This window comes from Ceratocystis lukuohia (assembly GCF_044167205.1).
Source record: "Ceratocystis lukuohia strain C4212 chromosome Unknown Supercontig2_pilon, whole genome shotgun sequence".
Taxonomy (NCBI): domain Eukaryota; kingdom Fungi; phylum Ascomycota; class Sordariomycetes; order Microascales; family Ceratocystidaceae; genus Ceratocystis; species Ceratocystis lukuohia.
The window spans coordinates 2,707,776-2,729,773 of NW_027263521.1; the positions used below are offsets into that span (position 1 = coordinate 2,707,776).

The window sequence follows — 21,998 nt, forward strand, 5'->3', positions numbered from 1 at the left end:
GGCATTGTCCTAGTTAGCGTTACACACAGCCCATACCGGATTGTGTAACGGCAACACCGGCCACCTCCCGGCCTTGGTATCAACAAATACTAGCTGCGATGGGCTACCCAAGCTACTGGTTAAATTTCCCTAACTGGACATATTCTATGAAATCCGCTCGGTTTCTTATTGCTTCAACATTTGTGTTGTTGCGCTTTGCTCAGCCCCCTCGTCTCCCCTCTTATTCATGTCCCATCTATATAAATATCACGTGGCAATCCACGTGATATCGTTATTTGGGACAGGGACACCCTTCGACGTCACGAAACATGAACAATGCCACACGCAGCAACCTAATGCCATACACAGCTTCAACGTTCTTTTGCATGTGGCTTTTGCTGCGGCTCTGTTATCCCGTTTTTTTTTTAGCTAGTGAGAGTTTTATTTCCCTTGCGCTTTAGACAGTCGGCTTTTTTTGCTCTTTTTGTGTCTATCCAGCCTACTATATTCAATGTTTCTCTTTCCCTCTTCCATGAGGTTGGCTTGAATGTATTTTGAATTATCGATTTTTTAAAGAAAGAGAGAAAAACGGAAAAGAAAAGAGAAAAAAAAAAGGAACAACACGCGCAGCGCTACTCCCAAGTTCTACTCCCTTTCTTTCTCTATTTTCCTACTCGTGAAAAACAAAGGAACCCATTCATGACAGACCCCTCGGCCGAGTACGAGCGTTCTCGTATGTCACTAGAAGATGACCCCGAACTAGTGGCAGAAGCCGAGACCGAGGCTGATTTGGAAGACGCGGGACTGTTGGCCTCATCGGACTTCTTCTCGGGTCCGGGACCCACCAATTTTGGCGAGATCGTTGGGCGGCAAAATAACCACCAGCAGTTGGCGGTATTTATGGGCATTCACCGGTGAGTTCCAACCGCTGTTGTGTCTAATTTCTTCTAGGGCTGAGCCTCCTTCTAGTATTATGGATTTTTAAAGCTTGCTAACCCAAAGCCGCATGGCCTGGAGTCTCTAGAATACGACGGCTAGTGATTGCATCTATTGGTAAGTCTATGCCACCTGCGGCCTAGAAGGAGATACAAGGTGTATGTTGCCTTTCTGTGCTCATATATCCTCCTGTGCTGTGCTACTTTGCACCAAGGCAATCACCAACTCAGGTGTAACATGCTGACATCGGGTGTCTGCATGATAGAGGACCCCTACTCTGCCGAACAGCTCCGTGGACCCCGAATGAACAAGCTGATTGTTCGGCCCCTAGTCGAACGTCTCTATGACCCACAGGATCTATCACTTGGTATGTTTTGCACAGAGACAGAACAGAAGCAGTATTAGCCCGCAGTCTACTTACTTTTCCTTCCGTTTAGTCTACTGCCTGTTAGTCAATCGCGTGCAGTTCCTCCGCTCGCAGACATCCCGCAATGTGCAGCAATCTGTCATGCTCGCGCGTGCCGCTCTCTGTGAAATCCTAGCCACCAAAGTCCTCCGCAAGTTTGACGAAGAAAACTCGGGGCTGCAGGGCCTTTTATTGGTTGCCAACGTGCTTGTGGCAGGCTTCGATCCGTTCCAAGGCGCCTCGGCCGATATTCACCAAACAGCTCGCCTAGCACAGTGGCCAGTGCAGGACCGTGGCGGCCACGAACGCAAACTTACGGCACTAGAGCTGGCAATCCTAGCCGAGAGCAAGTCATTCCTAGCATCGCGCGCATGTGTGCGCATTGTCAATGCCATTTACGAGGGTCGCGTGACGTTTACGGCGTTGTCCTTTATGGATATCCTACCCGACCACTACAAGCACCACCCCGTCGCTTTGTATGACCCGTCCAAGGCCCCGATGCTGAATCACTATCGGCTCAAGGTGCCGCAGCTGCGAAACATCATTGAGCTAGTCCAGTTTCTGACGCTAGCGGTGCTCTACTTTATGGCTATGGCTCACCGCAACTCGCCCTGGATGGACCTTTTGGAGCCGGTCTTTTCGATCTACACGCTAGGATGGATTGTTGAATTTATTGCTGCAATCATAGAGCATGGCTGGGCGGTGCATTCGCAGTCTCTTTGGTCATTCCTTGACGTGGCCTTCGTTCTAATCTTTTGCTGCTATGGTGTAACACGCCTGCTGGATATATTCCTTGAAATGTCGAGTGCATACAGCTACGGGCTCGACATTATATGCCTAGCAGCGCCGATCCTAATGACCAGACTTGCGTTCACCATTATGCCTGACAACATTGTCTTCATCTCGCTCCACGCCATGCTCAAGGACTTTTTCCGCCTCAACTTCCTAGTAGTCTGGTGCTTTGCGGGATTCTCCATGTCGCTAATCTGGCTTCTCAACGAGTCTGGGAACTCTGATGCAGCCACGGACAACCCAAGCTATCTGACGACTGTGAAGTGGCTTATCTGGATCTGGTTCGGACTTGATGCCACGGGCATAGAAAAGTCGACCGAATTTCACTTCGTCTTCGGGCCGCTGCTAACTATTTCGTTTGCCTTCTTGGGCAATATTCTGTTCCTAACGATTCTGGTGGCCATCCTAACAAACACCTTCTCCAATATCATTGCCGATGCTGATGCTGAAATCCAGTTCCGCCACACTGTTCTGGCCTTTCAAGGCGTCAAGAGCGACTCTGTCTTCATGTACCCACCGCCCTTCAATATCCTGGCACTAGTGTGTCTACTGCCACTCAAGTTTTTTGTAGGGCCACGGCTCTTTCACTCAATCAACGTCTTCTTCATTCGCATAATCAATCTACCAACGCTCATTCTAATTCATCTCTACGAGCGCCGCAGTTTCAGTGCAAAGCCGAGATCACTGACGGCCTCGTGGTGGTGGTGGCCATTCAACTTTGAGTTTCGCCGCTTTTCGCCGCACGCCGATATCGATGCCGTGTTTGAGGTTGAGCTGCCGGATACACTTTTGGATAACCTGGAAAAGCTAGATCCGCTAGAGGAGGTGGGCCTGTTGGAGGGCGACACAATAGTACACAAGATCCCAAGTGTAGGAATCGCAAATACGGCGCGAGAAAATGAGCTACAGAGGGCTCAGATGAGGCTACGCACTTCGCGGACAACTAACTCGAGCTCTATATAGCTGGGCCTTCAGTGAGACGAGCCTCGTGTTACTGTGTTTCCGGTTATTCTACTGGAGCCAAATTCCTAGAGTCCTTCCCCTGGTGTACATACCCATGTTCTGATGTTCCTCGCCTTTGTCTTTGGGCCTTTTGAGAGAAACTTCTATGGGAGAGAGCAGAAGTAATAGATGCAGTTAGACAGTTATTTTTAGAGAAACTAAAGAAGAAGAGCAATGGTAGCTAGCTGTCTTTGAACAAGTCCTGGTAGCCGCCCTAAATGTACCGGCTCTTTCATCAGCCAAGAGATGCTAACCCTGGCTCTTGTCAACCTTCGCTGCAGCATTTTTAAGCGAGCATCATGGTGGTTACATTAGCTGCTAGCAGGCCGACACATATGCTTAGTACAAGTTGCGCTCCAGCTGCTCACTGGCTGTCAGATGGGTCTACCAAAATGCAGGCGCTTTAAGGGATTCGGTGTCGTCGGCTGATCAAGGACTGAAGACTGTGATTTTCGCTATGCCTATGTATCCAAGAAAGCCTGTTGACGGCCTTCCCACAGCCATTATCATGGCTATTGCCTGTGCCTGTGCCAGCGCAATCCCCATCATGCTTGGCCGGTTTAGTTAGTGTATGCCAACTAGCGGTTGCACCAAGACGTACAGGGAAATATTCAAGGTAGCGTTCACAACCTAACACAGCATCAGCGCCAAGCACACCTTTAACCGCAAACTTGGGAAAATGGCATGAAAAAGCCAATTCGGGAGAATCGTCCTACCAATATGCATCGAGGGATGGAAGGCCAGCAGGCCCGCACGCATGTCGACATGAAAACTAATGCTCTCTTCACTAGCCACGCATCCAAATGCACACTGCAGTCTTCCATTTACTCGCCAGAACATGAGCGCGATTTCCCCCACCATTGCCATGCAGCTCGAGCAGGACCAATACTAACGCATTCTCAGCACTGTCCAAACCCTACCAAGCCATCAGGCGCCACAAGCCAAAAACACCAGGTGACCAATTCTAGAATGCCACCACGCAATGATAACTCTCGGGCAGCATCTAGCGGAAAAGCCGCCTGGCTGAAAAGCTGAACCCCCCAAAAGCTGCAGGCAATCCTTGAGTCGGCGGCGCGCACTTGCAAGTACTGACAGAAGACAGCACCATCTATGCCGCCCCCATCCGAAAGACGTCGTCGTGTTATTGCTGTGAGAGACCACTAGGTGAACGTTAAATAAAACAAGTAGCCAACAAAGACCCTGTTGGTCTCAGGTTGCTGTGAGTCGCGGATGTTACATATATTCCGGTCTAGGTTCGAGGCTGACCACACCACAAACCAGGCCGTCACTTTAACTCGCCCTGTTTCTTAGCAAAAGCTATCCATGGAAATGCTTAGTTGTTTGTCTTGCTAGGGTGGAACAGCAAATAGTATATCCAGGTTTACATGGGACCTTTTCCTGGCAATAAGCACCGGAGCATCGGCGTACCACCACTTGTGGCATACCAGCCCGAAGGTCACTGAGCCATATGTTATCTAGAAAGGTAGAGGCTCAAACAACGATTCTTCACAATTCTAACCCTACCGCTGCCAGTGCCGTCCATCAACTGTCTAACCCAGAGGTCGATTGCAAGACAACAACACGTCTTTCAAACAGGCAAGATCGCCGATCCATAATTTGTAGTAACCAAAGAATTAGCCAGGCTTGTTTTTGTCTCCTCCCAACACCGTATCAATGTCTTGAGCTACGGCACACGGCGCACCTCAACATCAGCACCAGCATGACTACAAAGCGCGGCAGGAAAATATCAGGCACATGTTTATATTAGAGGGAAGACTATCTCAGCCAAGGTTCCCCACACCCCACGGCGGACATAAAAAGATGAGACGTTCAGCCAGAGACTGAGACCTCGAGACTGTAACACAACAGAGCAACACGGCTTCAGCTAGCGCGGCTTCAGCTGAGTATCCTTATTTGACGTTTCCAAACTAGCTCTACCCTTAACATTGATCATCCAGGCAAATCACTGAGGCCCTCTGTCACTTTCTGTCCATTGTTTTATCTCCCGTCGAAACGAGCATTCTTTAGCATTCGAGGAATCCACACTCGTTCCCTCGCCCATTTCCAAGCCGAGACGCAAATGCTGTTCCTGCTTGTATATCTTCTCCATGTATCTGCTGTTTTGTCTTTAAACGCACATGTATATATACCGAGACCCGAGTCTCTCTACTGCGTTCTACCGTCTTTATGCTCTTGACAAACATACGCCATATCATCACATTATTTCGCCCTCAACACCCTCCTCCTCCTCCTCCCCCCCCCACTTTTTTCTGAATCATGGGCACCAATGTCCGTACCCTCGCTACTGAGAACTCCGACTCTAGCTCTATACAGGGCCGTGACATGGATCCTAAGAGAGAAGCAACCCGAAACTCACACGATGGTGCTCCCGTGTCAATCGACCCCAAGGCTGAGGCTCGCCTTCTCATGAAGCTTGATCTGTACCTCATCCCTACAGCATCGATCCTCTACCTCTTCTGCTTCATTGACCGTGCAAACATAGGCAAGTCTGCAACCTAGCATCGATGTTTCTTGGTCCTGGCCAAACACTAATTTTTTTGTCGGCCATATCAGGAAACGCCCGCATTGCTGGCATGGATGAAGACCTCAAGATGGTGGGCTATGACTTCAATGTAATTCTGACCTGCTTCTACATCTCGTACATCCTCTTTGAGGTACCCTCCAACATCCTCTGCAAACACTTTGGCCCTGGCTGGTACATCCCCAGCATCACCATCGCCTTTGGTCTTGTCTCGATATGCAACGCCTGGGTCAACACCGTATCCCAGGCCTGTGGCGTTCGTTTTCTGCTGGGCATGTTCGAGGCCGGCATGTTCCCTGGCATTGCGTACTATCTATCCCGGTGGTACCGCTCCTCGGAGCTGACCTTCCGCTTGGGCTTGTACGTCGTCACGGCGCCGCTTGCTGGTGCCTTTGGAGGCCTGCTCGCCAGCGCCATCCTCACCATGGATGGTTTCGGCTCGTTCCATCGCTGGCGCATGCTCTTCGCCATTGAAGGCATCATTACCTGTGTGCTGGGCCTTGCCGCCTTTTTCACCATGACTGATCGCCCTGAAACGGCCACATGGCTGACGGCCGAGGAAAAGGCAATCATCAGCGCCCGGCTAGCGGCTGAGCGATTGAATAACACAGAGGTTCTGGATAAGATGTCCAAGTCGAAACTTATGGCAGGCATGATCAACCCTGTGATACTGATAACGTCATTTGTCTTCCTGCTCAACACCATCACGGTTTCGGGCATCGTATTTTTCATCCCCACCATTGTGCGCAGTCTTTACCCCGATAGCTCGACGGTCGTGATCCAGCTACGTACTGTTCCGCCTTACGTCGTTGGGGCCTTCTTCACTGTCACAATTTCTTACATCAGCTGGAAAATAAACCGCCGGCAGATTCTACTCATCTTATCCTGTCCTCTCACCATGGTCGGCTTTGCAATATTCCTTGGGTCAACAGACCACCAGGTGCTCTACGTCGCGACGTTTTTCGTGTGCAGCAGCACTTTCGCCCTTGGGTCACTAACAAATAGCACTGTCTCTGCTAATGTTGTCACCGATACTGCGCGGGCTGCAGCCATTGGTGAGTCTATCCTTGTTTGGCCCTCTGCTTGTGCCGGTGCAAGGCTAACACTGCATTCTTCCTAGGATTCAATGTCATGACGGGTAGCATCGGCGGCCTGATTTCCACCTGGTCGTATCTCCAGTCCGACTGGCCCAAGTATACCATCGGCAACGGTCTCAACATGGCGGTTTCGTCACTCGCATTCATAGTCACCACCCTAACACTGATTTGGATGAAGAGCGATAACAAGAAGCGCGATGGCCGCAATATCGATGCTGAGCTAGCGGGGCGGTCGCCGGAGGAACTGTCGAAGCTGGAATGGAGACATCCTGCGTGGCGGTGGAAGCCATAGAGAAACAGGCGGAGAGTACAGACCAGACAAGGTACATTAGTGGACAAATGGGGGCCAGAGGCCAAGGGCATAGTGCATATAGGAGTAGGTGCCCACCCTATGGTTATGCTTGTATAAAGTTAGATCCGAGATTAAATCAGCTGCAACATATGCTATAACAGCACTGATAGCAAAATATCTAAAGTGGCTGTGCTTTGTACGAAGGACCTTTCCTGTTGTGCTCCCGCCTTTAGGGTTGGCGAGGAGGAATGCTTCGGGGGCATACAACTATTTCTAGGCCAGCCTATTTTCCCACGGCGGGTTGATTGGTTACCACGCCCGCGTTGGTTGTCCCATGAAGCCTTTTTCTGTCTTGTGGACACCGAAAGGGCGCTGCAAACATCATTGTAGAGCCACGCATGCTAAGCGACCTAAGAACATTACGCAAGAAGCTCTAGACACGCCACCTCCTCCTCCACCTCTCCCCGTTAGTCTGGGAAGGAAGCTTGTCAGACCACTGCGTGTTCATGGTAGGTGGAGAGAAGGTAAGAATTCAGAAGTAAGAAATAAGACGCCAAAAAGTGAGGCTTCGTCAGCCTGGCTCCAGCTTTGTTCTAGACGTAGGGGTGGGTGACCACTTGAGAGCCGTGGAACCGCAGGACCGCAGGACCGCAGGACCGCAGGATGTGTGGATTTGGACTAGGAAACGGGGCAGGACATCCGTCTGCATGGCCTGGGCCGGCCGGTCTCCGCTTGCTTGCGCACTTCTATGAGTTGGAGGGCGCTCAGACATCATGACATGACAAGAGCTAAAGCAAGGCCTCGCCTCTTTTTTTTTTTTTTCTTCGCCTTTTTCCACGCACTGACTAGTTTAGCCGATGATTATCCGAAGGTCCTCCCTGTCTTGGCTAGCCCTACTGACATTCACACACAAGCTTTTGCTTGCTCGGTTGTGGCTGCGAGATGATGGACGGGGACAAAGCATGTGAAATTGGAGCGAATAAGGCGAGAGAAAACAATTTGCTTCGCAGGCGTTGGTCGCATTACCCTCATCACATGTGAAACACTGTTTGAACAGAGAGAGAAGAACAGAAGCCAGAGGGGGGGGGACAAGAGCTATGCATGCACAGGATCAGCAGCCCGCCCTTTTCATGCTCATGTTTAGCGAACAATTCTCGTGTCCGTGTTCTCACTGCTGTTCCAAGTCCTGTTTGGCTGGCTGCTGAAGAAGCGCTCTCAAGTTCATGTTGCGAGGTTTGCTATTTGCAGCAGCAAAACAGGCGCAGGTTCTCAAGCCCTTGTTCTTTTCGACCTGCATGCGGCCGCTCTGCATACTACGTTACCAACAAGAGCTCGGCTCTTATTATTTGTTCTGCTGCTTCTCTCGGCCACCTCTAATCTAAATACAGCCAGCCAGTGCTAGTGCCGTTGTACCGCGTCCTGTGCAGTTCTCGACTTGAGCTTTCTTTCCCTGTCTCGCACGTTCTGGCGGGAAAGACAGACAGACCATGAAGGGCAGGTCTAAGACAGAAACTTGCATTTGTTTATTCCCATGCATGTGGGTGTGGGTGTGGGTGTGTGGAAAGCAGCCGTTCATGTAGGGATGGGATGCTTGATGTAATATGATCGTGTGCAAATGGGCGGGCCAAGCAAAGTGCCAAGTGACCCCACAGATACTAGAAGCACAAGCACACACATATACTGATCCAGGTCAGCAAGTCGCTCAGCATGTCTCTGGGCGAAGGTGGTTGTTTTTCTCCTCTCGGGGAACAAACGGCTGCACAGTCACAGTTACTCTCGTTTCTTCTAGAAGGCTGTCAAGAAGAGGCCAGAGCCGGTGTTTTTGATTGCCGTGGGTGGCAAGACAAAGGGTGGTGGCCGGCTGCATCTGGTGAATCATTGAACGACTTAGTTTTTGTTCTTTGTTTTCTGGAGGGTATTTTCTTCTTCAGTCTGCATGCATGAAGCAATCGAGCCCGTCAGAAGGTGGTACTGCTGCAGATTCTGTGTCCACATGATGAAGCCTGCACGCACAATATGTAGGTAGGTATGGTATGGAGCTAGTCTCCCAAGTCGTACTATCGCCTTCCCTCTGCTCGCTAACGCACGAATACAAGATAGCTTGCCTTTTCTTCTTTTGCCTTTGCTTCCTTCTGGGCTATTTCTCTTCGGCGAAAGATAACGGTAGGAAGCATCCAATCACTGTATCAAATTGTGTTGGAGTGCCAGTTGTTGTCTCAGGGTGCTGCAAGAATACAGCGCTGGCTCGTAAGGCAAAAGAAGACCCCCTCCCCTCTCTCTAGGAATAGGGGCGGCTCCCCTGTAAACAGAGAACAAGACACCAAGACACACAAAGGCGCTACGCTACGCTACTGGGCTGGGGGCGCTTTTCCTAATGCGCCATGTCGTTTCCAAGGAAAAAAAGGAGGACAGAATCGACAAGCCAGCTAAGCGGAGCTGGAGCTAGAGCTGGACTGGGACTGGGACTGGAACTGGAGCTGAATCTATGGAGATGTGCGTGATGCATGTGTGTCTCCCTGCCTTGAACATTGGCTGCTCGCCCGATAGAGGCTGTTGTTGGCAGCTAGCTAGCACATGAGGTCCATCGCGGTAGAGAGAGCCTGGGGCGCATGGCTAAGAGAGAGACCCGGAAAGGGAGACAAGAGACGAGACTTGCTAATGCCAAACTACGTCACTGGGCCAAGAGCAACAAAAGGGCATCCTTCATTCTCTGCTGTCTGTCTTTTGCTTCTCCGCTTCGCCCTTCTCCACTCCCAGAGCAGAGCGCTGTCGGCCCTTTTCTTGGGTTTTTTTTTTCGTCTTTTCCCCTTGTGCGCTGCTCTCCTGCTTTCTCCGCATCAAATCAATTAATACTACGTAAATCCATGTGCATATCGCTGGTGCTGGTGATGGCTAGCCGGGCCGGGCTGGCTATATTTGGACGTCCCTACACATTGGCAAATCATTCAGCCAGGCCAGAGTCCGCCCAAACTTGCGGTCAAGAAAGAAGAAGAAATTTGCTTTCGCTTCTGTGTCAAAAGCGGGCGGCCGCCTTGACCTTGTGATTACTTGTGCTAACTCCTGGAACTGCTCTTGTTCTTTTCTTACTCAAGTTCGGATAAATTTAGGTGCAATACTAGTCGACAACGACCGTGGCCTGGCCCGTTCAGCTGGGTTTGACGCACGGGAAGAGATAATATAGAGAGGGAGAGAGAGAGAGAGAGAGAGAGATGGAAAGCAAAACAAAAGCCACACAATGCACAAAAGCCGAGGCAGGACAGGGCAGGGCAGGGCAGGGCAGGGCGGTAGGGCGGACAGGCCAAAGACAGGCCAAGACAAGACAAGGAAACTTTTGCTTTTCTCTCCTGTCAGTTGTCTTCGCCTTGGGCAAGACTAAAACCAAGAATCCCTGGCCGGTCTGCAGAAGACAAGCGAGCCAGTCCGCGCAGCCAGTGATTGATGGATAGAGCGACGCAGCGCAACGCAACATGCAGGCAGGACTTCAACCGCACCGCTTCTGCTCGGCAAACAGGCTGTATCCTCCCCTCCCTCTTGCTGGCTGGCTTTCTCTGGTCTTGTTTTCTCTGGTTGGCGGCTAACCCCACGTTGTCGGCCAGGATCATCTTCGCTGGATAGGAAGAGAGAAAAGAACAAAGAAAAAGGGAGGGAAAAAGAGCAGCATGATAAAAAGGATAAAATTATTGCACCAGCATAACAGCGAAGGAAAGCGAGACAACAGGAAGAAACCTTGTCTGTAGGAAGTTTTAGTCAAGTAAGGGGAAGGGCCCAAACAAGGGCTATGGGGGAGGCCAGCCCTAGTCAAGCTGGTGGTGCTACTGCTGGTGGTGCTAGTCCCCGCAGACTCTGGCTCCCCCAGCGTTGGTCTGGCCTGGCTTGGCCTGTCTAGTTTGCCCATGATAGGCCCGAAGTAGACGAAGGAAGACAAGAGCCAGAGCCAGAGCCAGAGCAAGAGCAAGAGCAATAGCAATAGCAATAGCAATAGCAAGAGGGGAGCAGGGAGTAGGGAGCAAGCAGGCAGGGTCTAGCGCTGACTGGCTGGCTTTCTATGGCAACGGGAGCGAAGGGACAAGGAGGGTTGGCTTGTTTTGGATGGAAAGAAAGAGGAACAGCCAGAGGGCCAGAGGGCCAGAGGGCCACAGGGCCAGAGGGTTGGACCGGGACTCGTGCTGTGTTGTGTGTCTGAAGCGTACGAGCAGGAGCAAGCAAGATCGCCAAGACACAAGGGGTGCAATGTCCTCTGCTTGCTTGCGATTATGCGTGATAGCGAGCGACACGTCGGCGTCTTTCCTTTTTGTTTCCTGTATTATCTCTGCCCACAAATCCACAGTCCACAGTCCACAGTCCACAGTCCACCCACACCCACACCCACCGCATCAGCGTCTACATCCGATCCCAATCCTAATCTAGGCGAAGAGGAAGAGCCAGGCTAAGGCCAGTCAGGTCAGGCGCTTGTTCGCCTCTGTTTTCTCCATTTCCCCTCTCTCTTCCTGCTTCTTTGCCCTCCACTTTCTCTGCAACACGCAATCCAAGATCCATCTAGACTGTTTCCTATTATGGTCTTATAAAAGTTCTACGAGCCAAGCCAGCCAACAAGCATTCCATCCATCATCCATGCTGCTTGCCGCCTTTCTCACTCACTCTGTCCCTCTTCTTCTCTACTGCTGGTGTCTTTGAAGCAGCATTATTACCTAGGTACGGTACAGGCACGCGGCGTCTCCTTGCTCTTTGCTCCTCGTCTCACGACCTCTTCTTGCTGTGCTTGCCTTGGCTCGTTGCCGCTCTCCTGCCTGCCTTGCCTTGCCTTGCCATCGCATCCCATCCCCTTCTTTGCCTGTCTTTGTCTCCTTGTCTCGGTCTTTGTCTCTGTCACTCTTTGTCCTCCCTGTCTCCCTGTCTCCCTGTCCTCCCTGTCTCTCTCTCTCTGTCTCTGCCTTGATATCCGGATTGGCACCGAACCGTTCTTCCTCGCCTTCGTTCGCTTTGTCCTGGTCAATTCCCTTTTTTTATAGCCATCCATTCCTGTGCATTATTTGCCCCCCCAATTTCTCGCTAGGATTTTCCCCTCGAAAATTAATGGAAAAATACAATAAATAAGTTGCTTGCTTGTCACGGACGCTTCTTCTGCACTTAAAACCTGTTTTCGTCCTGCTCTGAATTTTCCATTCTTGCCTGCTCTGGTTCGCCACACAACATACCAACCGGCCTTTTCTTATCAATTGCTCTTTCCATTGCTTCTTTTTCTTCTCTTATCACGGAACCCACACCATTGCTTCACTGTCCGTCTCGCTCTTCCAATGGCGCTCTTATAAGAAGCCGCAATCTTCATCCTCCCTTCTTCGTTGACTTTACCGGCATTTTGGCTCGAGCCTCGTCTCTAGATAGCGGCAACCAACCCGCTACAAGTCCTCTAAACTATCTCAGCCCCCCCCCCTCTGTTCTTGCTCTCTTGCTCCCGACTACCTACGATGTCTGATCTCCACCACACCCACACCCACACCCACGACCGCGACCTGACCGTCAAGCGTGCCGACTCGGGCTACGGCTCTCTGTACACCTCCAATCCTAGGCGCTCGTGCTCCCTGCGCCGCAGCAGCACCGCCGTCTCAACCAAGCCGGCCTCCAGATGCTTGCTATCGTCTTCGTCCTCTTCGCCTCGCCGGTCTCCGCCCTCCTCAGCCTCAAAGCCAGCCTCAAGGTCGAAGCCAAAATCTTCCACGTCCACGTCCCCATCGGCATCTGCCTCGCCTGCCTCTTCGCCCAATTCTACCTCCTCAAAGCGCCGGCCGCGTTGCTGCAAGCCCCATCATCGCTCTAGCGGCTGCCAGCTGCGCTCGTCGTATTCACATAGCATGTACCGCAAGCCTACGCCGCCCAGCCATGCGTCCTCGTTCTTCCATTTCCCTGCACCCTCGTTGCCAGACGACCCGGCCACTGCCAGTAGCGCCAACCCCGTCAACAATCCCTATGCCGGCCCTGGCCTCCGCTCTGCCAGCCTTGGAGCGGACCCCTCTTACTTCCACCCACCCCTCCACGACCACAGCCATCCACACTCGCTGGACTCCGATGCCGAGTCTCTCAAGCGGGAGCTGCCTCAGACCACTCAATACTGGACTAGCGACCACACACGCCGCCTTGAGTACGCTGCTATTGACGCTGCCAGCCGCGGCGTCAGAGGCTGGGTCATGCGAAATCTGGTGCCAGACTGCCTGGTTCCCAAGCATAACAAGCAGCATGTTGCCTTTGACGACGACACGGGCAGCGTCCGACGCTATCGCCTAGACTTGGACGATGTCGAAGAGTCTGTCGCTTCATCTTCGGACAAGGCCAAGTCTCCGCGCAAGAGAAGTGGTGTTTTGTCATGGATTCGTCGCTGAGCGTACGATTGCACCACCATTTCTTTTTCTCTTATTCTTTTTTTCCTCTTTTTACTTGTACTCTTTTTTAATTTCCTCAACAACCACGACGAACCACGACTTTCTTTTTCTTCGCCTTTTTATTTTTTATACTTCTTTCTTGCTCCTTGGTTTGTCCTCTTCTCTCCCCGGCTGGTGCTCTGTTTGCGCCCTACGCCCGTGAAATCCCGGGATGCAGCTGAAGCCCCAGGCTAAATCACGCCCGCAAGCACATCTCACTCCAGCGTTTTCTATTTATGATACCAACGAAACCCCCTCCTCGAAAGCTCAGGCTTTCTCTTTCATCTTCTTTCATTCCGTCTCTTTCCTTTGTCCGATTTACTTCCTCAAAAACGCTAGCAACGTCATCTACAGCGATATCAATGACGCGAAAGATTGGATCTCACTACCGGGAACCCAGAATTTACCGGCTCCTTTCTTCTGTTTATTCATCTTTATTTTCTTTTTGTCTTCGAGAGGGCTTGGTCTGTGATGGCACTATTTTCTTGGTTTTTTTCAATTTTCGTCTCGTGTTGAACGATAGCAAGATATCTACATGAAAACCTCTTATCTAAACTACACAAACACATACATAGTGATATACATATATATATAAATAGCAAGCTGCATCTTGCTTTCCCTTTTTCTCTCGGCCTTATATGCACATGGTTGTTTGTCTGACTGGACACACGCTCTTCTCCCGCTTTGCTTACCGCATTACGTCCCTGCATCCTTAGCCTCGTATACGCGTCTATCTGAGGCTCTTTGCCTGCCCGATCCCCTATCAGTGTGCTGTTCCCGTACTGTAACTTTCTATTATTCCTTTTGTTTTGGCCCTCGTGTCTGCACAAGTCCGGCATATCAAGTGCTTGATCTATTATATTTATTTGCCTTATTTATGCCACCAAACCTGAGCCCAATCTGCGCCCATACACTGAATCTATCTGTGATGTCATGGACCACGACGTGACGTGCCAAGGCTAACTCACTCCTTCGTCACGTCATCATCCACACATCGCCAGAATATCTTTGTGTCTCTCTCATAATTTCCATCCTAGATTTCTTTCAATCAATCCGGCTCGACAAACAGCGCCACACAAATCATCCCAATCACCCATACATTGGGGCTTCGAATTGTCGGGCACTAAAGCCATGACCCCCCCCCCCCCCCCAGAGCACAGATCAAGACAAAGACAATAGCCCTTGATGCGGTGGCGGACCGAGCCTGATCCCTGCAAGGCCTTTTGTCTTGACTTGGTATGTGCAAAGCCATCAATTTAATTGCCCTTCCATTTGGCAAGCTATATTTTTGGAGCAGACGCTGGTGCCAAATACACCTGTAGGCGTTTTCTTTACGCTTGGGCTTGCAACTTGCATCTATTTATCAATCTCTTCTGTATAACGATATCGTCGAAGCTTATGCTGAATAGGGCATGTCTAGGCGGGCAAATTGGCCTTCTTATACACATACAAGTGATCTACTCCACCGCACCATTGACCGGCGTCGCCTCCGCAATGAATATTACACTGGTTCTCTAGTGCCGCGCCCCCGCTCAGCGAATTTCCACACAGACATTGTGTGCCGTTCAAGGTCGCAAAGTACTCATAGTCCGCACACGAAGACTGGCAGAGGCCCAGGCTCATCAACGGATCCGTAGCGGCACGGACAGACAGCGACGGATCATCGTCATCGTTAGTCCAGCATGACAGCCTGTTATAGCCGTTGACATCCGAGGGATTCAGCACGCGCAGGGCCGAGTTGCTGTAGATACTTAGGTGCCGGTCGCCGCCACATGCAAGCCCAGCATGGCCCGCACACGGCGTGCTGCAATAGTCATTCGACACAGAATCGCCGCGCCACGATTCGCCACGTCCACAAAAGCACTCATTTCCATTCTCTACTCCGAAGTTAGGGTACTCAGAGCACGCTTCACGGCAGGCCTCAAGGTCCATGGCCTCGCTTTGCTTGTGCTTTGCAGTCAGCCGGTGGTGTGTCGTGTTGTCAGGGTAGCAGCCTTGGTAGTAGTACGGCTCCTCACCGACCACAGCGAGGGACTGAGGCTTGCCGTACATGGTCATCCGACTCCGGCCACCGCAGGTTTCGCCAGAATCACCGCCACACTGCGAGTTACACTGCGCCTCTTCGACCTGGGCACCGGGATCCAGGTAGCTGCTGCAGTAGCATGTAGTTCCATTTTCGACGGCAAAGTAGTAGTACATGCCAGACCCGAGGCAGTAGTCGACGCACTTGGTAGCAGTCATTGCCGGAGAGGAAAAGCTCTCCTCGATGAAATCGGTCGAGTTAGTTTTCTTGTAACACCCGATGTACGGGAACGAGGAATCGTCATAGCGCACCGGCGACCTATACTCGTTGTTTTCGTAAAGCGAGATTCCGCCGTCTTTTCGGCAGTCTGTCTCACTGCAGTCGTCGGAACATGTCGGGGAGCCCTGCAAGGGCCCAGTGCCATCGAATTTATTTCTGCACGAGCAGGTCCAGTCGGCATCGATACTAAAGCTCTGATATCCAGAGCAGAAATCGGAACAGTCGGCCACCTCAGCCGTGTTAGAAGTCTCCGTAGGCCCGTCCAGGGCTGGAGCACTAGAGTTGGTTTGAACATAACAGCCCTTATACGTAAAGGGGGACGTTGCGTTTGTGAGTTGATGGTAGCTGCGTGCTGCAGCGAATGAGAAGGTGGACAGAGCCACCGAGACGTGGATGGAACGCATATTGCTGCCTATTGGACTTCAATAAGCAAGACCAAAGCTGAAGACAAGACCTGGCTCATAAGAATGAGACCAAGCTGCCAAAAGGCCCATGGGCCAAAGCAGTACTTGTTATATAACCAGCCCAAGATACTGTTGTCCAGGCCGAAGGGGGGGGGCCTTCTACAGCTCATTCCAGCTAGACCGCTTAGAACATGAGGGGGGCCCTCGGCGTGATTCGTGAAGAGTCACATTCCACGGCATCAACTATCGCATTGTAGACAGGCATTGAAAACGACATTCCACACGGGTTTTGACGAACCAATATCTCGAGGGACAGCGAGGTAATGGGGCAAGGGATGCTTTGTATGAGAAATGCTATCAACCGCTCTACCGTTGCCAGTGCATGTGATGCGAGTCTCAGTTGAAGTAAACAAGGACCCTTCCTGCTGTTAGAGAAAAGGGCATGTGATCTGCTGCCAGCTGTCACTTGCCTCTTTGCAGCTGTTAAGAAAGACCGACAGGTGCACGCCATAACTACTAACTACTTACACCTTGCCTGGTAGCTTAAGGTCATGCTCCTGTATTCGTATTTTTATTGGCTTGTCTGAGTCCAGAAGAGGGGCTTCATTCCTTCATAGCCCAAAATCATAAATGAGACCATCTGAAGCTTTGTAAATGCATAAATGCAGATGTGCTATACTGTATATGCATCTATGGGTCGCATGTGCCTGTAAGATATAATAAGTTATCCCCAGCAATTAACTGGCCCCTTGTGAAGCCCACCATTCAAGCGACCCTTGGCCCCTTTGTTTAGTGTCGTGATACTTTCTCCAAGTAATTACATCCAGAACGATTAAGTACTCGTACTTCTCCAGCCATTTGCATCCTGTGCTGCATTCCCCACTAAAACAGCCCTCAAGTACCAGGTACTGTCTGAGTAAGAACTTGGTGAAGCTTTCTGGCACCATATTTCCCCCTTCTTCCCGCCTCAACATTAGACTTTCGTTCCACGGAAAGCCCTCTTTGCATGTGCTGTTGATTCTTTCTCTCTTTTTTTATTTTTCTTTCATGTCCTCTTATTTCTGGCGGCATTTTTTCCTACTAGACTTGTCCGACCTGTCCACCTCCCTTTAGGGATCCTCCTCCTTCTTTCCACTAGATTCTATTTCTGCTATCCTAAACTCGCTTGTTATAAGTCTCTACCTATCCGCTCGTCGCCTTAACTATGCCTGATCTCAACTCTCTGCCACCATCTCCTCGATATCCCCAGGAATCGCAAGTTGGAGCCCAAGCCCACGCTCACTTATCCGCTTCTACCACCGCTTCAGGCAGTCCAGCCACCATGACCTCACCATCTGTGCAGCATGCCGTCCCATCAGCTCTCAACATTCTCCCCTCCAATCAGGCTGCCGTGATAAGCCCGCCGACCTCTGCCCCATCCCAACAAGTCTCCGGGCCTCCCCCTGGCCGCCAAACCCTCTCATCCCGCACCTCATGGCAGTCGCTACATGGCGGAAACGCCGACTTGAATACCAGTGGGCCGATCCCCATCCGCCACCCCCGACCCATGACGGCAGCCCAGCTTCATAACGAGCTAGAGCAGGAGAACGAAGCCGTTGTAAGTTGTTGTTCGCCATTTGACAATTCTATATAGTGCTAATATCCACATTTCTATCCTTAGGTCAACCGTCTCACGCGCGAGCTCTCGTTATTGCGTGCCGCCCAGAACGCCTCTGTCATCTCGAACACTTCGTCGACCTCCGCCCACGGCGATTGCATCGTTGATCCACATGCTCACCCACTCACTAGCCCAGTGTACCCAATCCCCATATCTCCAGCCGCCTCGCGTCGCCATCATCGTGCGGCTTCCAATGCCAGCATGCGTAGCCAAACTGCCGGAAGCATAAGTACCTCATATGAGGCTCGTCGCGGCTCTGCTATCCCGCTATCCCGCCAGGGCAGCTCGGCCTCACGCCGATCGCGTACCGATTCGCCTGGTCCGCACAGCATTCCCCCTGCAGACTCCACTCTAGCCTACCTCCAACAACAGCGCAATCCGCTCCCCACATCCGTGCCCCCCATGATGGGCGCCACCGGTAGCCTGCCCGATCAGGTATCACCAGCGTTGCTGCCAGTAACACCACGATACGAAGAAACTGCCTTTTACAGAGCCGAGCTTGAGGCGGCAAAACGTGAGAACGATGCGCTGAAGCGCCGCATTAGAGAGCTGGAACGCATGGTCAGGAGCCGACGGCCCAGCGATGCAAGCAGACAGCGCAGCGAATCTGTCAGCACCACAGCTAGCATAAACCCAACAATTGGCAGTGGCATTGGGGTTGCACCTCCACGAGAGCCCATTCACATCCATACGCACCCCAGCCACCACGGCCAGCCGCCTTCCACTAGCACTAATGCAACTCCAGCATCGGCATTGTCTCAGCCTCTGCCCTCCTCGCCCCGGCCCGCCCCTGTGCGTCAGACTAGCGCTAGTGGTAGTATTGCGGTAGGGGTTCCCGAGGAAGAAGTCAAGGTGGGGGAGAGTGCCACCAATGCGGGCCTGTCATAAGTGAGCGTATATTTGTGTCTTGTTTTTTTTTTTTCTTCCAGTGCCCTTGTTGATGATTTTGTTCCCGGCTCTACTTTATTGTGATATGCTGTCAGTGCGGAATTGGTAAACATGAAAAAAGAGAAAAAAAAAATGACCAAAGTGTTCATAAGATCAGTGTGCATGGTGTAGTAGTAGCTAGAGGGCGATGCCTTGACCTTGACTTCCCACGAGCCCCTGATTATGTTTGTGGCTGCGACACGGATGTGTGTGTGTCAAGTCAAATTACTCACAAACAATACCAAGGTGGCTTTTTATACATAGAAATGACAGACACTCAACTACCAGCCACCAACGCTTTCGCTTTCATTCATGTTAATACGCAGATTAGCTATTTCATGAAAAGGTCCAAGTAAAGATTCAGATAATCAGACAAAGAATACTAGTATAACAGAATGATAACAATGCAAAATAAGAAAACAAAGTATAAAAAGAAAAAAAAAATGGGTTCATGTAGGTTGTGTTTTGCGTTGGTCGTCATGCGTGTTCATTCAAATCTCTTCCCCCAAAAAAAACAAGCCAGCTTACATCGACGGGGGAGGCTTGCTATCCGGGCCCGAGGCGGTCTTGGTATCGGAAGGATAGCCAACCTTTATGTCAAGGTCGGCGGCAGGAGACGCAGCACCCTGAGGCGACAGCGGCACGTTTGCATTGGGGACGCCAGCGGAGTCGGTTGTCGCCGAGCATCTGGCTTTTCCAAAGACCTTTTCCAGACCCGACGCCCTGTAGGCACTACCGCCGGCCTGGTCCTTCTTCAGATCAGCCAGACGGCGGGCCTCAGTGTGAATGTCCTGAGCCTGCTTGGATCCTTCCTCGTAGAACTTGGCAATCTTTTTGCCGGCGGGTGTGCCGACAGCCTTTTCGAAGTACGAGTTGAGTCCAAAGAGCAGGCCCTTGCCACGGGTAGAGATGCCATACGACTCATCGGTGGCGCGGGCGCGGTCAGTGGCCTTGTACTTGGAATCAAGGCTTTGCAGGGTGGTCAAAAAGCGCTGCGAGACATTGTGCTTCTTGTCGAGCACGACGGCCTGCTCAAGGGCAGCATCGCCGACCACGTAGCCGTGGGCCAGGTACTCGGCCAGGATGCGCGAGCGCGGCTTCTCCTCCTGTGTGATTTCATCGCCGTCGCGCTGGGCGGGTGTCGGGTCATTGTGCTCGTCGAGGTTAGCCGAGCCGGTCACGGTGATCTTGGAAGAGCCGAGCTGAGTGTGGTGCAAGAGCAGGGCCGTCTTCATGGCAGTGTCCTTTTCGAAGGTGACAGTAGCCTTTTTCTTGTCGGCGCCATCAGCCTCGATGGAGATAGCAGTGACCTTGCCACTGTAAGCGAGGAGGGGTGTTAGCCATGAGACGAGACAAATATCTTGGGCGTCGAGCGTTGGGCGTTGCGGGGCAAAGCGGCAGATTGTATGTAATGATGTAACTACTTACCAGAAGCTGAAGAATTCCTTGATCTCCTTGTCGTCCGTCGAAGCGGAGATGTCAGTGACGTAAACAACGTTGGTCATGATTGCGGGAGTAGAATTGGGTGTGATAGAAGAAGAGGCGATGGGCATGGATCAGAAAGAAGAGGGGTGATGTAAATGTAACAGAAGAGAGCGCAAGCAGCCTACTAGCAAGAGCAAGAGAGGGGATGGAGGCTTCTTTATAGGCGGATCGTTGTAGCTGTGCTTTCTTTCGTTTGCTCTGTTTCCTGTTCCTGATGCGACCTGCTGAGCTGTGCTAGCTAACACTAAACCAAGAACATTGTAAGCCTATACAGCCAAGCCCTTACTTAGTCTCTCGTCTCCCTCTATAAGCCGAACCAAGCTAGGCTCCCCTCTTCGAATCCTTGGATGCGTGCGTGTACCGCACCACACTGCATTTTCGCTACATTTGTGCCACATTTACACCATATTTTGCCCTGAAATCAGCATTCTATGGGGTTCTTTGCATTCCTCATTCCTGCCTTGAGGGGTCTCCCCTCTTTCTCTATGCTAGAAGCGGCTGCCGCTTCCATGCCCCGTTGGTTTGCTGCCGCTTGCTCGCCTCCATGACGCTTGCTTATGCAAGTGCAGCATACATAATATGCGGATATATAGTATGTAAAGCATCCGCTCAGCCAAAATATGCATCAGTGCAACGGCGCTTGCTGTGGGAAGAGGGGAAATCCAATGGCGTTTGTGGCTGTACCACTAGGTTGCAAGTTAAGTGTGGCTGTATATAGTGCAGCAGACACTAGGATTTTGCTGCCTCGATAGGCGTCAGAATTAGCAACTTCATGACCATTCCTTTTTTTTTTAAAAATCACGGCGAAACCATAGATTCTAGCATGTGATAGTGGGTTTGTAGGCACCAGCTTTTTCCTGGGTGAGTATGGCAAAGTTGAAGCACAAGAGAACCGACTGTTGGCTATTAGGGCAAAGACTGTCGCGTAGGGTTATTGGACACAGGGTTGACACCGGGTCATGTGACGTAAACGCACAAAGGGAGTCGCAAAGCAATCAAACAAAAATCAAATTCGCCCGTATTTATGTAGATGTAGCTAGCTATTTGATGCAAAATGACACAAGTAAATTCCTCTCACAAATAAATCGAGCATAATGTCGCAAAGGCCAATAAACCGCGACGTTGGGTACTTTTAGTAGACAAGTTTCCGATAGAAAACCTCTTCGTAGTGCGCATTACTGCCAATTTGCCATCCGACAGTCCAGCGAGATTACTCCAGCAGGCATTGAGGTAGTGGGTGGCGGTTGGCGGTTGGCGGTTGACGTGTATCTCTCCTGGGTGTTTTATTTTTTATTCCACATATATAATCCTTTTTTTTTTGGCATTCAGGGGAGACACATCAAGGCCGTGTCCATACCATGTCAAGTAGTATTGGTTTGAAGTTGTGTATGCATAATGGACGTGTGCGTGGTACGTATAGCAATATAATGTGTAATGTATGTACAATGCATGAAGGGGGTTTGCCATGAGCCGCCAGGCGTCAAGATTGGGGCCGAACTAGGAACCCCCAACAGCACGACAAAGCCAGTGTCTGAGCACCCATCACTGGATGTTGGTTTATGTTGACATTGGGATGGTGTGAGGAAATGAGGTGGGGCTGGGTATCAGGAGCCGATCGACGAGGAGCGTCGACTGCCAGAGGCGGCAAGATTGAAGGGCTCAACCAAAGGGAAAAAAAAAGACAGATGAACAAAAGGACAAACAAAAGATCCAATGGCAAAAGCGCTGGACTAAATAACGAATATTGCTGAAAGATTCTGGGTA

The 21,998-nt window shown here is 51.2% G+C and overlaps 6 protein-coding genes across 6 annotated transcripts; 4 read left to right on the forward strand and 2 right to left on the reverse strand.

Annotated features, from left to right (window-relative positions):
• Window positions 1-678: 678 nt before the first annotated feature.
• Window positions 679-3,076, forward strand: HOO65_020673 (nonselective cation channel; the record flags this gene model as incomplete). Its single annotated transcript, XM_071006495.1, has 3 exons — window positions 679-893; window positions 1,146-1,282; window positions 1,353-3,076. 3 exons carry the CDS (start codon window positions 679-681, stop codon window positions 3,074-3,076), a joined length of 2,076 nt encoding a protein of 691 aa, XP_070861311.1.
• Window positions 3,077-5,392: 2,316 nt separating this feature from the next.
• HOO65_020674 (putative transporter) lies at window positions 5,393-7,046 on the forward strand (the record flags this gene model as incomplete). Its single annotated transcript, XM_071006685.1, has 3 exons — window positions 5,393-5,556; window positions 5,619-6,712; window positions 6,778-7,046. The coding sequence occupies 3 exons, from the start codon at window positions 5,393-5,395 to the stop codon at window positions 7,044-7,046; spliced, it is 1,527 nt and encodes a 508-aa protein (XP_070861312.1).
• Window positions 7,047-12,511: 5,465 nt separating this feature from the next.
• HOO65_020675 (uncharacterized protein) lies at window positions 12,512-13,420 on the forward strand (the record flags this gene model as incomplete). Its single annotated transcript, XM_071000129.1, has 1 exon — window positions 12,512-13,420. One exon carries the CDS (start codon window positions 12,512-12,514, stop codon window positions 13,418-13,420), a length of 909 nt encoding a protein of 302 aa, XP_070861313.1.
• Window positions 13,421-14,875: 1,455 nt separating this feature from the next.
• HOO65_020676 (WSC domain-containing protein) lies at window positions 14,876-16,165 on the reverse strand (the record flags this gene model as incomplete). Its single annotated transcript, XM_071000130.1, has 1 exon — window positions 14,876-16,165. The coding sequence occupies one exon, from the start codon at window positions 16,163-16,165 to the stop codon at window positions 14,876-14,878; it is 1,290 nt and encodes a 429-aa protein (XP_070861314.1).
• A 1,204-nt stretch (window positions 16,166-17,369) lies between these two features.
• HOO65_020677 (uncharacterized protein) lies at window positions 17,370-18,710 on the forward strand (the record flags this gene model as incomplete). Its single annotated transcript, XM_071006792.1, has 2 exons — window positions 17,370-17,762; window positions 17,826-18,710. 2 exons carry the CDS (start codon window positions 17,370-17,372, stop codon window positions 18,708-18,710), a joined length of 1,278 nt encoding a protein of 425 aa, XP_070861315.1.
• Window positions 18,711-19,273: 563 nt separating this feature from the next.
• On the reverse strand, window positions 19,274-20,254 carry HOO65_020678 (Protein vip1; the record flags this gene model as incomplete). Its single annotated transcript, XM_071006952.1, has 2 exons — window positions 19,274-20,066; window positions 20,178-20,254. The coding sequence occupies 2 exons, from the start codon at window positions 20,252-20,254 to the stop codon at window positions 19,274-19,276; spliced, it is 870 nt and encodes a 289-aa protein (XP_070861316.1).
• Window positions 20,255-21,998: the final 1,744 nt, after the last annotated feature.